Source organism: Cupressus sempervirens, chromosome 2 (genome assembly GCF_028749045.1).
Source record: "Cupressus sempervirens isolate cs-2001-9-10 chromosome 2, ASM2874904v1, whole genome shotgun sequence".
In the NCBI taxonomy this organism is placed as follows: Eukaryota; Viridiplantae; Streptophyta; class Pinopsida; order Cupressales; family Cupressaceae; genus Cupressus; species Cupressus sempervirens.
The window spans coordinates 458487904-458504436 of record NC_143119.1 but is presented as its reverse complement, the minus strand read 5'-3'; the positions used below and the strand labels follow the sequence as shown (position 1 = coordinate 458504436).

Sequence of the window (16533 nt, the reverse complement as noted above, 5' to 3'; positions counted from 1 at the left end):
TCTTATCCTGTCTCTTTTGTCTTCAGTCTAAATAGGAATGTTTCCTATCCTGTCTTCAGTTTTGTTTCTAAATTCGTCTTTAGTCTACGTTGTTTCTTTTAGAAACAACGTCCTTTTAATTCTTTATAAGGAACACATTTGTTCCTCTGTTAATCAATAAATCATCCAGAAATCCATTAATCTGCCAATTCTTGAATCTTGTAACATGGTAACAGAGCAAGGTTGAATTTTTTTTGAAAATAATAATTTCTTATTGAAATTATCTGAACCTTATTTTAGAAATTATTCATTCTCTAGATTATTTTGCTTCATTATACCTAGTTCAGGCTAGGGTTTGGGATGCAAAGAATTTGCAACTCGGGACTGGAAATCGCGACATGAGTTTGCAAAACGTGGCATCTTTTTCATGCTTTTTTTTGTGCCTTCGAGTCTCTACTAGCCGCGATTCAGTGCCCATTTTTCGTGTCTTTTTAGGGGATCGTTTTGACTATAGATCACGACACAAATCATGCTGTTTTTCCTCCAAATAGTGCGTGTCTAAAGCAGCTCGCGTCTGTATCTTTTCAGGCTCATTTGACAATAAAATCACGACTCCTTTTGTTTGCAAGATTGCGATTTTAGGGTCAAGAATCAGTTCATTTTGTCTCCATTGTTCATCGTTTATGCTGTCCCTGCAAAAACACCATTTTTCTGCTTGCAAAACACCTATTTTCTGTAATTTGGACCATTAATGGCCGCTAGCTAGGGTTTTCTTCAAAACCCTAATTTTTGGGCTCGAAATTTTTTTGATTCTAGATTCTTGGTGGGTTTTTCAAGGGCTCAACTGGGTTGTAATCTGTTTTTTCTGGGTACCTCATTTTCTGTGCCTCGATTTTTGAGCCAGCAGATCTAGAAACCGACAGTAGATTCTTTTTGGGTTTTTCGAGCTCTCTTTTGGGTCACTCTCTGATTCTTTTGGGTCTTTTGGAATTTGCCTTGAAATCTGTGCCTGTTGAATTTCAGTCTTGAAGTCGAAATGGCATCTTTGACTAATTTGATGTTGGAGGGCAGTCTACGATTCAATGGCCGCAATTATAACCACTGGAAGCAGCATGTTAACCATCTTTGAGTATCGTTGTTTGGATGAGCTTTGTTTTAGGCACAAAGACTCGTCCGACCTCCGACCCAGCCAACAACACAAGTTCTCGAGCTTTTTGATCAAGGCAAAGTTGCATTTTTCGCCTTCTGAATCTGTTTCTGTTTTTTTGGGTTTGTTGATTTTCTCCTTAAAAATCATTTCATGTTGTCTATAATACGCAAGGTTGCTTGAGATTCTGGGTTTTACCGTTTTTTCCACAAAAATGAAGTTTTGTAGTCTGTTTTGAGTCATAGCACTCTTTTGGCAAAGCTTCTTGGTTTCAGCTGTTTACCGCATAGGTTAATTAAGAAATGCACACAGATATTGAACACAAATAGTAACAACAGTACTTTTTCATTTGCATATGCCAACAGATTATATCCAGAGTATAAGACAAGATAAGATGATTTACAATGTACCCAGACGGGGTATAAATACTTTTCGCCGAACCTTCTCGAAGGGGTCCGTCGGCTACAAAATCTTCACCAATGACATGAATCCGTCAGCTCGTCGGCTACAAAATCTTTACCGCCAACACCCTGTTGGCTACAGTTTCTACCGATGACATCATCCCCCTCAAAAGAAAAAGTCGTCTCCAGACGACAATTACAAAATACAATTACAACATATGGAGAACAGATTAGCAAAACATAATACACTAACTGGTCTCCAAAATGTGTTGCATCTGTAGCCTCTACAAACACAATACTGTCTCCTTAATCAAGTTGACCTTGATAGCCACATGTGCCGCTTTCTTTGCTTCCAACTGGGTACCCTGAGCCAAGTGTCGTTGAACTGCCTTCAACTGGATGATCAACTCCTCTCGAGCTCTCTGTGCATCCACCAAGACAGCCTCACGTCCAACACCCACTCCAAGTGCCTTTCGTACACAGACACTCCATGCCGGCAGCAGATCCAGGTCTCATCAACTGGTCACACTTTCCACGACTGATAACCACAACGACTGGGGGTCTAGGGGGCAACGCCCCTAGCAGGGTCGAGGGGTAGTGCCCCAGGTGCGCTCCTTGTCGCAATACAGGGTGGGGTCAAGGGGCATCGCCTCTTGCCGCCGAGACCAAATTAGCACTTCTGAAGCCACACGAAACACCATTTTTTGTGATTTTCTTCTGATTCCACACTCTTTCTAGCAACTGCTTATCTTCCCTTTGGCATCATGCGTTACTCATTTTGAATTGTTTCAATCTATCTTTTTATTATTATTATTTTTAGCTCCTACCTGTTTTGTCTATCTATCACTCCCAATTACTTTGATGGTTTCGCCTTCGAAGCTGAAGATTAGTGCCGTGACTGCATCACCACGAAAACTTAATACAAAACTCCCCACGAAGATTAAATCATAGCTCGTGGAAGACTAAAGCACCTCCTGAGGATATTGAAAACACTGCCCACGGAAAAGTAAAGCATAGCCCGTGGAGATCTAACCCAGTCTGCGGAAATCTTCTCGTGGGGCATAGGTGTCCGCGAGTCAATCAGTGTTCGCGAGACACCCTGTGTCCGTAGACACTGGGTCCATGGGACGCTCAGTGTTCGTGGCCAAACGTCCGCAGGACACCCAGTGTCTACGAGCACGCATCCGTGGAAACAATTAAAGCCGCCATCATAAAAAGTCAAACCGTGGCCAAAAATAGTCACCGCGGAGGAACCAAGTCCGCAGAAGGAGAGGGAGCTGTGGAGTTCAATCTGCGGAAGATAGGGAAAAGCCGCACTACGCTGAGGTTGGAAAAGTGAAGCCGCCAATGAACAAGATGAGCCCGCGGACACCAAGATGCAATCTACAAAGAATAGAAAGCCATCTGGACAACAAAAGTCTGTGGGAGATAAAGATAGGCCGTGGGGAACAAAAGACTTCCTGCAGAGACACAGCCCGTGAAAAAGCTGTCCTCGGAATAGTCCCCGGGACCCTTGTCCGGGCAGACTCCGCTCACTGTTCGATCATCCTCTGGTTTCTTCTCTACTTTTCCATCAACCTTCGTTGTCTTCAACTGTCCTTCTCCCTGTGTGATTTTCTTTACTTCTCCCTCTTCCTTTGTGATTTTCTTCGTATGTCCTCCTTCCATTGTGGTTTTCTTCTTTACTTTCAGTGGTATTTTCTTCCCTTCTCTATCTTCCTTTGTGATTTTCTTCACTTCTCCTTTTACTTTGTTCGCTTGCTTTCTTTTCTTACTCTTCTTATGCTTGCCCTCGCTTTCTTCATTCTCAATTTTTTTCTTCACCATTTCATTGATCTCCATTTTCTTTGAGAGCTCTTGCTTTGTCACTGTTTTCACAGTAACCTCGATCTCCTTCTTTGATTCATTCTGCTGCAGCTCCACTTTTTTTGAAGTTGACTCATTGGCATCATCTCCCAAATTCATGGTTTGTAGTGTGGCTTCTGTTAGCCGACTGGATGGTTTCGGCGGTATTTTGTATTCTGTAGTCGACGGTCCAGCGATGTTTCTGTAGCCGACGGTCCGGCGGTGTTCCTATAGCCGACGGTCCGGCGGTGTTTTTGTAGCCGACGGTCCGGCGGTGTTTCTGTAGTCGACGGTCCGACGGTGTTTCTGTATTCTGTAGCCGACGGTCCGGCGGTGTTTCGGTATTCTATAGCCGACGGTCCGGCGGTAAATAGTTTGTAACGGATAGAATAATTGTGGCCGACGGACTCCTTCGGGAAGGTTCGGCAGTAGTATTTATATCCCGTCTGGGATCATTGTAAATCATCATTAATCTACTATTGCGAATATAATTCTGCTATTCTGCTATTATTGTCTGTATGTGTTGACTTCTTTACCTGTACGGTAAACATTGAAAAAAAAAATTTGCAAAAAAAAAAAAAAAAATAAAAAAAAATTGAAAGGCCCCGCGGGCAATACCTGCCGGAGGCCCTGCGGGAAAGTCAGACCCCGCGGGCAGCACCTGCCGGAGGCCCTGCGGGAAAGTCAGACCCCGCGGGTAGCACCTGCCGGAGGCCCCGCGGGCAGCACTTGCCGGAGGCCCCGCGGGCAAGTCAGATCCCGCGGGCAACACCTGCCGGAGGTCCCGTGGACAAACCAAACGAAGGCCCGGACAAACCAAATGGAGGCCCCGCGGGCAGAGTCTGTCCGCGGGTGGACAAAAGCCCCGCGGGCAATCTGTCCGCGGGCTTCAAATTTCCTTGTCCGCGGAGTTCGGAATGTAGCATGTGAATAAAACGAAGGCAGAACGGGAGGAGAATGAAGTTTAGTTTGCACGGATGTGAAAGACTCTGTCCGCGGAAGCAGCTTAAGCTGCGGAGTTCCTTTCTTGACCGCGGGTTTGGCTTTGCGACATTTTTCTTTTCCCATAACACCGAGGAAGCTGATCGGCAAGGTTGGAAATCCTGCAGCTCCTTGATGCATAGTTCCCGCTACCACTTGCTGCTCCGTTTTCACTCTATTGCATATTCTTTTCCTCCCCCGCGGGGTGAGACCTTCTGTAATGGGCGGAGGAGGCAAAACTATAATTTAAAAAAAAAAAAAAAAAAAAAAAAAAACGACGACAAAATCAAGTGGTTCAGAATGAGTGACAGATGATGCCAAAGGGAAGGGGACGCATCCGTGGTTGCCAGAAAGCACCCGGGGCGCTGCCCCAGGACCCCGCTGGGGGCGCTGCCCCCTGGACCCCCAGTCGTGGCGGATATCAGTCGTGGGAGTCTGACCAGTTGAGAAGAGTTAAAGTTGCTGCAAGCATGGACTTTCTGTGTACCAGAGGTAGTGGGAGCAGGTGTTGGCTGTGAGGCTGTCTTGGCGGATGCGTAGAGAGCTCGGGAGGAGTTGATCATCCGGTTGGAGGCAGTGCAGCAACACTTGGCTTAGGGTACCGAGGAATTGAATATAGAGAAAGCAGCACAGGTGGCTATCAAGGTCAGCTTGAGGAGACAGTATTGTGTTAGCAGAGGCTGCAGATGTAACGGGATGAATGTGGAAGTGATATAACAAAAGCAGATTTCTCTTGTTGTAGTCACTCTATTAATGTATTTTGTTTGTTAATTTGTCTCAGATATTTTGTCAGTCGTCAGGAGACGACTTTTCTTTTTGGGGGGGGATGGTGTTAGCCGACTGGATGGTTTCGGTGGTATTTTGTATTCTGTAGCCGACGGTCCGGCGGTGTTCCTATAGCCGATGGTCCGGCGGTGTTTTTGTAGTCGACGGTCCGGCGGTGTTTCTGTATTCTGTAGCCGACGCTCCAGCGGTGTTTCGGTATTCTATAGCTGACGGTCCGGCGGTAAATAGTTTGTAACGGATAGAATAATTGTGGCCGACGGACTCCTTCGGGAAGGTTCGGCAGTAGTATTTATATCCCGTCTGGGATCATTGTAAATCATCATTAATCTACTATTGCGAATATAATTTTGCTATTCTGCTATTATTGTCTGTATGTGTTGACTTCTTTACCTGTACGGTAAACAGCTTCGTTGTATTTGATGGGCTCCCTCTTAGTGAATGCATGGGCGGGTGTCTCATCTAGCGGCGCGTCCCCCTCTTTCATTTCTCTGAATTCTCTTGGAATCTCATTTCCGTTGTGGCCTTCCTCTACTATCAGTACATTGCAGCTCTGGAATAGTTCGTAGTCCTCCATCTGCTAGTGGAAGAGACCAGTGACCGAGTCCAGATCATCGTCTGTTGAGCCTCCTTCCAACCGCAGGACTCCCTCCTGATCCGGTTCCATACGTTGTTTGCCTTCATCCTCCTCTTCTTCGGGATCTAATGACAGGGCTTCTTCCCCAACCATTTGGGTGTGCAAATTGATGACAAATTGCCGGCCTTTACTTTCGAGTGACAAGGTGTTCTTCTTCCTGTCGTGTCCCCCTTAGGGAATGCATGGGCGGTTGTCTCATCCAGCGGTGCGTCCCCCTCTTTCATTTCTCTGAATTCTCTTGGAAACTTTTCTCCGTTGTGGCCTTACTCTACTGTCAGTACATTGTAGCTCTGGAACAGTTCATAGTCCTCGATCTGCCAATGGAAGAGACCATTGACCGAGTCCAGATCGTCGTCTGTTGAGCCTCCTTCCAACCGTAGGACTCCCTCCTGATCCAGTTCCATACATTGTTTGCCTTCATCCTCCTCTTCTTCAGAATTTGATGACAGGGCTTCTTCCCCGACCATTTGGGTGTGCAAATTGATGACAAGTTGCTGGCCTTTACTTTCGAGTGACAAGGTGTTCTTCTTCTAGTCGTGTCTGACTCTGGCTTGAATAAGCCATCTGCAGCCCAGGATGGCGTCGTATCCTTTTATCTTCAACAGAATCACGACGAAGTCCAGTAGGAACGACTGTGTGCCAATCGTCACCGGTTGAGCCATCAGGATGCCCAGGGGTTTAATGCTGTGTTGATCCGCTGTCAGCAATTGAAATTTAGGAGGTCACAACGTCGGCTGTCCCAGCTTCTTCTAGGTCTCCTCGGGTAAGACATTTATGCCGGACCTCCCGTCGACTATTTTGTTTGTGAAAACATGTCCGAGGATCCCCATCTCGACAACTGCTGGATGCCGTCTAGATGTAAGGGCTAGCAACATTTGGTCTTCTTCGCCTAGAGCAATTTCCTTTCCTCTACCTTGTTCTTCTGGTATCCTCGGAGCGGGTGCGATATTTGTAAGAGCGGATTGGAGCTGAGGCATCGTAAGAAGCAAATCATTTATCTTGACAAGTACCTCTGTTTGCAAAATTTGCCGTATGATGTTTTGTTTTGCGGAGTTTTGTGCCAAAGTGCCGGTAGTGTCCTTCAACTGAGATGTTTCCGTTTGCGATGCCTTTGCCATCTCCGCTTGCACTTCCCCAAATTTCCTCTTTTCTTCCGCTGGGTCTGGGTACTCTTTTGCTTGCCTCCGTGTAATTGCCAGAATCTCTTCTTCATCTGTCCCGACAGTGATCAAATTTACTTCGGATTTTGGACACTTGGCATCTTCATGATCGTTGGGTCCGCACCATCTGCATAACAATTTCGATGTATTTGCCGTTTTACAATCCTGCCGAAAATGACTCCACAAATTACATGCTCGGCATTCAATGATCGGCCGTCCATTTGCATCATACTGGATTCGACTTCGGCTCCCATTATTATTGTTATTGTTCACATTGTTGTTGTTGTTTTGCCCTCTGCTATTATTTTTGTATCCACCCGAAGTGGCACCATCAATGTTTGTGTTTCCATTCCCTCCGAACGTGGAAGCTGCCTGTGTCAGGAGCACTTGTTGAGGTCCTCTGGTTTTCATGTTGAAGGGGCATTCTTTTGTGGAATGTCCCATGATCTGGCAAATGTTGCAGAATTGGTTCTTTTGATAGGACCCTTTGGTATGACCATCCGTCTTACACTCCGTGCACCACAACACATTGCCCTTTGTCTCCTTCTGCATATTTTAAAACTCCATCATGCGGATCATGTCCTTCTATAGGGCTTGGACCTTCTTGCTACTGCTTTCATCATCATTGGTATCCTCTCCCGAGGACTCGTCGTCATTTGAGTTGGAGGAACTATTCTTCTTCTTTTTCGTCTTTTGCTCGCTTTCCAAGTTCAGTGCCCTTTTATAAGCTTCCGTGTATGATGATGGCAGCACAATTTTCATTTTGTTCCGCAGCTTTGGGTGTAGACCTTCCATGAACCATCTTTTCTGAAGTCCGTTCGCTGGCTTGTTTTCCATTTTATTTATCAAATCTTTTAATTTCCTGGCGTAGACGCGGACAGTCTCGTTCTTCCCTTTCTTAGTATTGAAGATCTCACCAACAATTTCATTATCATCACGCAACAGTTGAAATTCTGTGAGAAACTCTTTTTTAATGTTATTCCAACTGTTTAGCTTTTGTGGATCTGTACTAGTAAACCAGTGAATTACCACACCCCGTAGGGTTGAGAGAAATTGCCTTATCCAGTCGTCTTCATCAGTTATGCCATTTTCCCTCCAAATTGTTTCACATGTTTTACAATGTCAATTGGGATCGGCTGTACCATCGCCATCGAACTTCGGCAGCTTTTCCTTTAGTCCTGCCATCACAATTGGATTTTGGAAACAGGTGTTGCTCGGTCCTGCAACAGTGGTGTTGTTCACTCCCACGTCGTGGCTTTGCACTCCCACACCGGCGGTTTGTACTCCCGCACTGGCGATCTAAACTCCCACACCGGCTGTCTGCTCTCCCACACGGGCGGTCTCAACAGTTGCGAACCTTGGTGAAGAAGGATGTTTTGAAGTTGTCCCTTGCGGAAGTGTATCCCGGACGAAGAGTTCACTCCACGCTCATGCTCCCTTGGCACCGTGAGCCGTGCGAGTCGCTGCTCTTCCGTCTGGATTCTCTTCCCTCGACGAACACAAATTCAAAAACTCCTCCCATGCTTCTTCCACCAACTCCACCCGCTGTTGAGTCTCCTCCAACAATTCTTCCGTACTCTTGTTTCCGTCGACAATCTTCTGGAATCTCCTTCGGTGCTCTGCCTGCTATGCTAGAATTAAATTACCTTGAGCCGTGCGAATTTCATCTTTGTCCTTCACCTTGTTCTTATTTTTATTTAGCTGATTCGGCATTAGTTTTCATTCCAGCCTTTGTTCCAGGTCCATCGAGCAACGACGCCAAATGTTTACCGCATAGGTTAATTAAGAAATGCACACAGATAATGAACGCGAACAGTAACAACAATACTTCTTCATTTGCATATGCCAACAGATTACATCCAGAGTATAAGATAAGATCAGATGATTTACAATGTACCTAGACGGGCATAAATACTTTCCACCGAACCTTCCCGAAGGGGTCCGTCGGCTACAAAATAATCCTAACCTACCCATCGGCAACAAAATCTTCATCGACGACATGAACCCGTCGGCCCGTCGGCTACAAAATCTTTACCGACAACAACACCCTACGTCGGCTACAGTTTCTATAGACGACATCAACATTCTGTAGATCTAGGGAGGGTCTCAGTTATCATAGAATGTTCTGACATCCGTACGTTGACCATTAAGGGAGGGTATTAAGATATCTTTATTAAGATATTATCTCCTTAGTTGAATACTTTCTATAATGGTCAACTACTTGTCTGTAGTCCGTCTTTCAGTCTAGATAGGAATGTTTCCTATCTTGTCTCATTTGTCTTCAGTCCAGATAGGAATGTTTTCTATCCTGTCTTCAGTTTTGTTTCTAAATTCGTCTTCAGTCTACGTTGTTAGAAACAACGTCCTTGTAATTCTTTATAAGGAACACATTTGTTCCTTTGTTAATCAATAAATCATCCGGAAATCTATTAATTTGCCAATTCCCCTTTGGTGGTGATCACATGTTGGATAAATACATCAAGATAATATTTTCTTCTCCCTTATTTCTTTTCTGGTTTCCCACATATTTTTGTAAACTCTATCTATAAAACAAAATTGTCATTCTCTAGGCATGCATTTAAATTGTGTTCATCTGTTTGTTGTTTTGATTCATTGAGGTGTGCTTTGTCATGTTTAAAGTTTCTTTGGTAGGCAATCTCATAGGTTGCAAACTTTGCCAGTACTCATCGAGTTGCCGAGTACTCTATTTTTTTACTCTGTGATTTGTTACAAGTTTAACTTGTGAGCTTTTACAAATGTTGGAAAAATAGAGGTAAAAAAGCCAATGTTGGTAAATCATTGATTAAAACAAGTTTTACACACCTTTTTTTTGCTATAAAACCATGCATTTTCTCTTTGATCCTCCTTACTGTTGAGGTACTTCAAAATCTGCAAGCCCTTCCTCATGTTTCTCATTTTTCAAATCTGCTAGCCCTTCCTCATGGTTTTAATTTAAGTCAAAAATATTGGGCTTGCTGATTACTCTCTGAGTCTGAGGCTGATTACTCTCCGAGTCTGAGACTGCAAATTATAGGCCATTCATTTTGCCTCCATTTGATCAATGTTCTTTTTAATATCCTTGGAGACAAACTCTAGTAGCTCCCTCAATATGGAACGTACTCTTTTTGCGAGGACCTCATAAGGCACTGTAGCTTGTATTTTTCATTTGCTCATTATTTGGTGCTTTTGAATCTTCTCTATTTGTCTCCATTTAATATCTGATGTGCTTCTAGCCTGCAGTTCACATCCATAATATACCACCAAAATCATGAAGAGCCCAAATAAACCCTATTTAGTTTTCCAATCCAATAATTTAGTCTCTCTACTTCTGTTTTGGAAAGCAAAAAGTGCTCTCTAACCTCCCAGAATTCTCTTCCTTTTGCATGCTTTGGAACTAAGCTTCTTGTTGAAGTCTATTTGATGATACTTGTACTTCGTTACTTCTTTTAGGAGAGCTCTTAAAAATTTAAGTTAAGCTATTTCTTTTCCTTTCATGTAGAAGTGACCAAGATCTGGGTCTTGCTGGCATTTACTTACATGCGCATGTCTCTCAAAAGTGCCATAAGGCCTTAGGTGCTATTTAAGCCCCAAAGTGGACATTGCAACAAAATGAGATCATTTTGCATACAAAAGAAGCCCTTGTCATAGATTTAACCATTCTAATATGGCAATATATAAATTATATAGGGTAGCAAATGGTGGGCATCCTTGCTTAATTTCTCTGCCACTCCTAAAGCCTTTGAAGGCTTGCCTATGTTTTGATTTTTACTTGAACCTTCTTATTGGGTGTTATGTTGAAACCTGCTTGTCTTTTTACCTCATTATCATTTTTTCCAATCCGCTTGCTGCTACTATGGTTAATCATGCTTCTAAATAACTTTGCAAAAAGGGAATTGATCATGATGGTTTGGTAGTTAAAACTTAAAAGGGCACATGTCCGCTCTTGAAGAGAGATATTGCTAGATTGGGTGTTCAATGTCTTGGGAAGCTATATTAAATGATGTTGCTCAATATTTTCTTAATGTGCGGGGAATTTGTTTTAGTTCTCATTCTAGGTATTCCTTGTAACCAGCCATGCGGGAAGCATTAAGAATCCCTAACTTCATAGTACCTTCTTCAACCCCCTATGAAGTGAATAATTTTTTGTTGCTATGGTGCCTACAGAAGGGGCTGTTTGGCTCACTCCTGATCATACAATTGCTTAGCATATTCCAGCTATCAGATAGCTGTGATGCTATTCTTTGTTATAGTTCTCTCCAAAATAATTTTGAATTATTCTTCCCAAAATATTTTACTTCTCTCCTTGTATGGAGAAACTTGTGTTTTTTTGCTTTCCCTTTTTGTTCTTACAGAGTTTTTTTTACCTCCTCTTTACTTGGTTCTTTTAGTGCTCTCCTCGCAGCCTTGTAATCTTCATCTTACCAATCATTTGCCAGAATACTGCCAATTTTCTCCTTTTACATCTTTTTAGTGCCTCCTAGTAGAAAGTTAAGGTTAAACCGAAGGAACTATGTTGAAACAATTTTGTCAGAGGTTTATTTAGCATGCATGATTGTAAACCAGTGAATGTACTTTTTCTAGCTGGCACACAATTATCTTTGAAAAATTGTTCTAAGATTAAATAAGATCTTCAAGGCATGTAGAATGTTCCTTATTTAAGTGATGTAGGAAGCCTTAGGTATGCAATTGTCTTATATAGACCAAGAAGTGAGAGTTTTGAGTAGATTTATGTCTAATCTTGGCCAGGAGTGATGGACAGGCAAAAGATATTTAGACATTGGGGTAAGATATTGGACATATAGGGCTTTTCTGATGCAAACTGGGTTGTAGGTTAGGATAACACGTAGTCTACAAGTGACTCTGTTTTTTCATTTTTGGGGAGTAGCTAGTTGGATGAGCAAGAGGCAATGCATTGTTGCCCTTTTCACTATTAAGGCAGAATCTGTGTCTGCTACCCATGATTGTAGCAATGCAAAGTGATTTCAGAAGCTGTGCTTGAATATTGCTTATGTAAATTAGACAATGATAATTTGTTGTGATAGTAAGAGTACAACTAGTTTGGCAAATATTCCCACCTTTCATGCCGTACGAAACATATTGATGTACACTTTCACTTTGTCCAGGATACGGTAGAGGATGGTAAGGTATAGAGTCTTGACTGTTGAAATCTTGGAGAATGTTGCTGATTTTCTCACTAAGCAAGCATGATCAAGTTTACTTGGTGCAGTGTTGCTACAGGCATCTCTTCCCATGGCTGTTAGTCTTCTTTGTTGCTATGCAATATGTAAAAGAGAGCTCGTTAGGAGTCAGGACTAGGTGTACTGTACACTCTGCACCTAATGTTAGTATTTATTAATTATATTTATTTAAATGGGGCTGTTAGTATGGACGTCCTATTTTATGTGGCATTCTAGGTCACATGTCATTTGTTGTATGTCCCTTTCGGACTGGGTTTTTGAAAGAGATGGATAACTTACAATATGGAGAAAGAGATGCTATATTCCACATAGAACAAAAAGTTAGTTAGAAATCTATTATTTTTATTTGGTATAAGAGGCGTAATACTTAGTAAGAGCATCTATGATACTGTGAGATGTTTAAGAGAATCTATTATGTTGTAAGATGAGTGTTACAAAATAGATTTGGAAAGCGATGTTGGATTGTCTTTTTTGGCATTACATTCCATCCTAGGAGTCTCACACGTGTGAACGACTTTGATCATGGATTGGGATCTCATTCGGGATCTTTGGTTTTAGTTCACAGTTTAAGGAAAATGTTGGTGGTTTCTTGGGTTGCCCTTACCCCGTATATTGAGGCCTTAGCATTGGTTTTGGATGGTCATTGTTGGCATTGTAGGATCTAGTGTTGGTTAGAATCTGATGCTATTAGATCTGAATTTTGGTGGTGGGGTTTTTACTCAAAAGGGTTTCCCATGTATGAGTTGTGTCATGTTCTCCTTTTCCTAATGTCTAGCTATCTTTTTCCAAATTTCATTAAAGCATTAATCTATATCAAGGTTAAAGCTGGAGGGAGTAACACTTGTGAAGTTTTTGTTAATACTTTAATTTAGGCGTGTTTATTTTTGTGATGTGTTGAGATCGTATTCATGCAGATTTCAGAACTGGAAGGTCATAAGAGAAAGCTTCTCTCAAGGCTGGCAGAGATTGAACCATTACTTGGAGAAGAAATTAGTAGTAAAGCTGCATCAAAACAAGTTGAAAAGGATGCAGTTACTACTTTGGGAAAACTTTCTGTGGTGAAGGTAATCAAAGGCAAGATTTATCTGGTCTATGCTTCCAAAACCAATTACTCTATCTACAAATAATGGCAATAAGAGGACTATTTACTGATGTTTTTAGTTGGGATTAACAGCGCTCATATTATCTTGAATGCAAGTGCACTATTTAGAAACTGTAGAATTTGCCACTTCCAATATTTCCTTGCATGTTTATCACAGTTGGACTTCCATAGAGGACTCATAACTGTAACTGAGATGCTTCCAGAGGCATAAATGTATGAATGTAATGAAGAGTCCCTAAATAGGCCAAACAAAAGACTCCGAATCTACGCTTCCATTAACCTAACTACATAATGTTTATTGTAGCTCTTTATGCTTCCTGTTTTGTATGCCATACTTGGTATAAATTTGAAGACTTTGGCCCTTTCCTGGTCTGCCATTGTCACTCCTTTACAGTTTTTGTTTCCTGTTTCTGTTAACATAGGATTACTGACATTTTAGTAAGTGATTTTCTACATGGTTTTCAAAAATAAAAGATTAAACTAGAGGCATTTCCTGGTCCCAATCTCCCCATGCTCTGCACTTATATTCCTTGGACACGACCATGCATTATTAGGGGTATTGATGAGATACCAGCTGTTTAGTACTACAAGTCCAAGCAAGTGAACAGAACCAATGTTTGTGAGTCACCTTCTTTGGACATGTAAATAAGAGCTGCGATTGTCTCCGTAATTCAAAATTGAATATAACAACGTTATCCTGTATGCATTCAACATCACTAGTTTGGGAGCAATAAAAAAATGAACAATCAGCATCACTTCATGAAATATAAATTTTTTCTAGCTTTGACGTGTATTCTCAATACCTATGCTTCTTTAAAGAGCACCAGTTAAATAGATTTTAAACAACTGCCATATCAAATGTATTAATAATATTTATAAGCTTGTACTGAAAAATTACTAGTTTCAATTCAAAGAAAATATTATAATTATAGTGCAAAGCATTCTAAATAATGATACTTATCTTTGAGGTTGAAACTTGAATGATTTTTTTCTTTAATTCACAGGCAACTTCTCCTAGTCTTGTCGAATCAGTTGATCATTCTAAATATGAAGATGTTAGTTGGCCATCTGCAGACGATGAAGTTCCATTTTGGAAGAAAGAATTTTCTTCATGCCAATCAGTTTCCAATCCCACAAGCAATGTCAAACATGATTCTGATCTTATGCACATTGTACATGTTACAGCTGAAATTGCTCCCATAGCAAAGGTTGGTGGTTTAGGTGATGTTGTTACTGGTCTTGCAAGAGCTTGTCTAAACAGAGGACACAAAGTGGAGGTGATGCTTCCTTTCTATGAATGCATTAAGAAGGGACAGATAAATGATTTGACTCTTTCTGATACATACTCATCATATCATAATGGAAGTTGGGTACCTACTTGTGCATATCGTGGTCTAGTTTCTGGAATACCACTGATACTTATTGAGCCGGCCAACCACTTTTTCAAAGGGCAACGTGTCTATGGGGGTTCATATGATGAGCTAGAGGCTTATTTGTTTTTCAGTCGAGCATGCCTCGAATTGATGCAGGTCATTTTGATTGTCTTTTTATTCTATGCCTAGTCAGCACATGTCAGCATTCCAAGCATATGATGGTTATCTCGGAAACTTGTTTTTATATTTGTGATATCCTGAATTTAATTGAAATATCACTAATGGGACAGGTGACCAGCACTCAGCCGGATATCATCCATATTCATGAATGGCAGACTAGCGGATTATCTCTGCTTTACTGGGATATGTACCACCATCTTTCTGTTAAGGTTAACACTTAAATAGTTTATTCTCACACAAACATTAGATTAGCTGCTTCATTTAGACGTCAATTTTGCAACTTAGTATTAACAATTGCTAATTCATTGTTTGGAAAGGGATAGTTACATACACACATGATAGTTTTCTGGTTTTGCAGAAGCCAAGGATTGTTTTGACAATACACAACATGGAGCATTATGGAGAATGCAGGTAAAATTTCATTTCTTGATGCTTTTACACCAAATATGTGCAACTGAGAAGATAAGCACATTGAGTGTCAGAAAAATGATCCTAAATATGACATTTGTTTTACATCCCATGAAAATGTTGATGATACTTTGCAATTTGGAATTACCAAGAAAGAATAAGCCAATGATATTAAAAAACCTTTTAATGCTTACATGAGAGCTTCTGGATAGGAAATCAACACAACAGGATCTGAAATTTACGTCATCCACATTGAACCAAACCTTCAAACTAGAATATGAATATTGTGGAGTCCAATTGGGAAAACTTCTGAGTAAATACTTAGGTATTCCTTTATTTGGAGGTTGCTATTCTGCCAAACCTTGGGATCCACTTTTTGCAACTTGTTTGAATAAAATGGCTTTGTTGAAAGACGTGGTTTGTTTAGTATGTTGTCATTGATGTCCAAGGTTGATGATCAAAGTTGTCTAAATCTCCAAGGTTTGAGTAATAGAAAATTTGTTGAGCTACTCGCTTGCTTGGCTGAGCTGCTTGACAATCTTGACCTGCTTGGCATGCTTGAGCTGTTAAGTTGGTTGTCTCTGCTTGAGCAACTTGTCAGTTGTGTAGTCAGATTAATAGGTGCTATGCCATTGCTCATCTTCTATGGAATTGAATTATTCCTTATGGTATGACAGTAATTCATGAACAACTTCAATCAATTTTATTTTTCCTATGTTTAGGTGCAAATACTCCAGGTTCATGCAAGGGATTAGAAGTTGTGGAACATGGACAATATTATACTATTATGTATCTCTGATTTTTCAAAAATGAGAATGTGTAGAAATGCCTTGTTGTAACAGTGGTTCCAACTGTTTATCAATTTTAATGAAATGATATCACTTATTCCAGATCCAAATTTTGTAATTCTATGAATCAGCGTATCAAGAATTCGTTTGATTTGTCATTAGACATTAATGCTTTCGTGTAGCTTGTTTATTGGGCCTTTTTAAGTAAAAATTAATTAATTTTTAATTAATTACTGTGGGTTGGACAAATAAGTTTGGGTTAAGAAGGGTTTTGTTGCTAATTTATTTGCACGTTTATGCAATGCATAAACAGAAATAGTTAGAATTTGAAGCTATTGGATGAGAAGAGATTCATTATGCAATTTGACTTCGCTGCCCTGAATAAAGCACTGAAAATCTGTTCCAGAACCAATAAAATCAATATATATATATTTTAATTTTAAGTTGTAGGATGAGATAGTTTTTCTTTTCTGTTATCTGTTCCACCTCATGACCATGCATAACAGACAATGAGGGGATATTGAATGAAGGTTTCAACTAAACCATCTCTG

At 41.2% G+C, this 16533-nt stretch overlaps 1 protein-coding gene across 5 annotated transcripts in view; it reads left to right on the top strand.

The window, feature by feature from the left end:
• Positions 1 to 16533, top strand: part of LOC149573029 (uncharacterized) — a 390937-nt gene that overhangs the window by 38085 nt on the left and 336319 nt on the right. For 3 of the 5 annotated variants that reach the window (XR_016360008.1, XM_089814174.1, XM_089814173.1), the window contains exons 3-6: positions 13046 to 13195; positions 14238 to 14762; positions 14897 to 14995; positions 15145 to 15197. Coding sequence is in view for 4 of the 5 variants with exons in the window: in XM_089814174.1 (XP_089670300.1) it covers positions 13046 to 13195; positions 14238 to 14762; positions 14897 to 14995; positions 15145 to 15197 (827 nt within the window). In the remaining variant the exon portion in view is untranslated. The remainder of the gene's footprint in view (positions 1 to 13045; positions 13196 to 14237; positions 14763 to 14896; positions 14996 to 15144; positions 15198 to 16533) is intronic. The other 2 variants (XM_089814177.1, XM_089814175.1) reach the window with 1 other exon arrangement.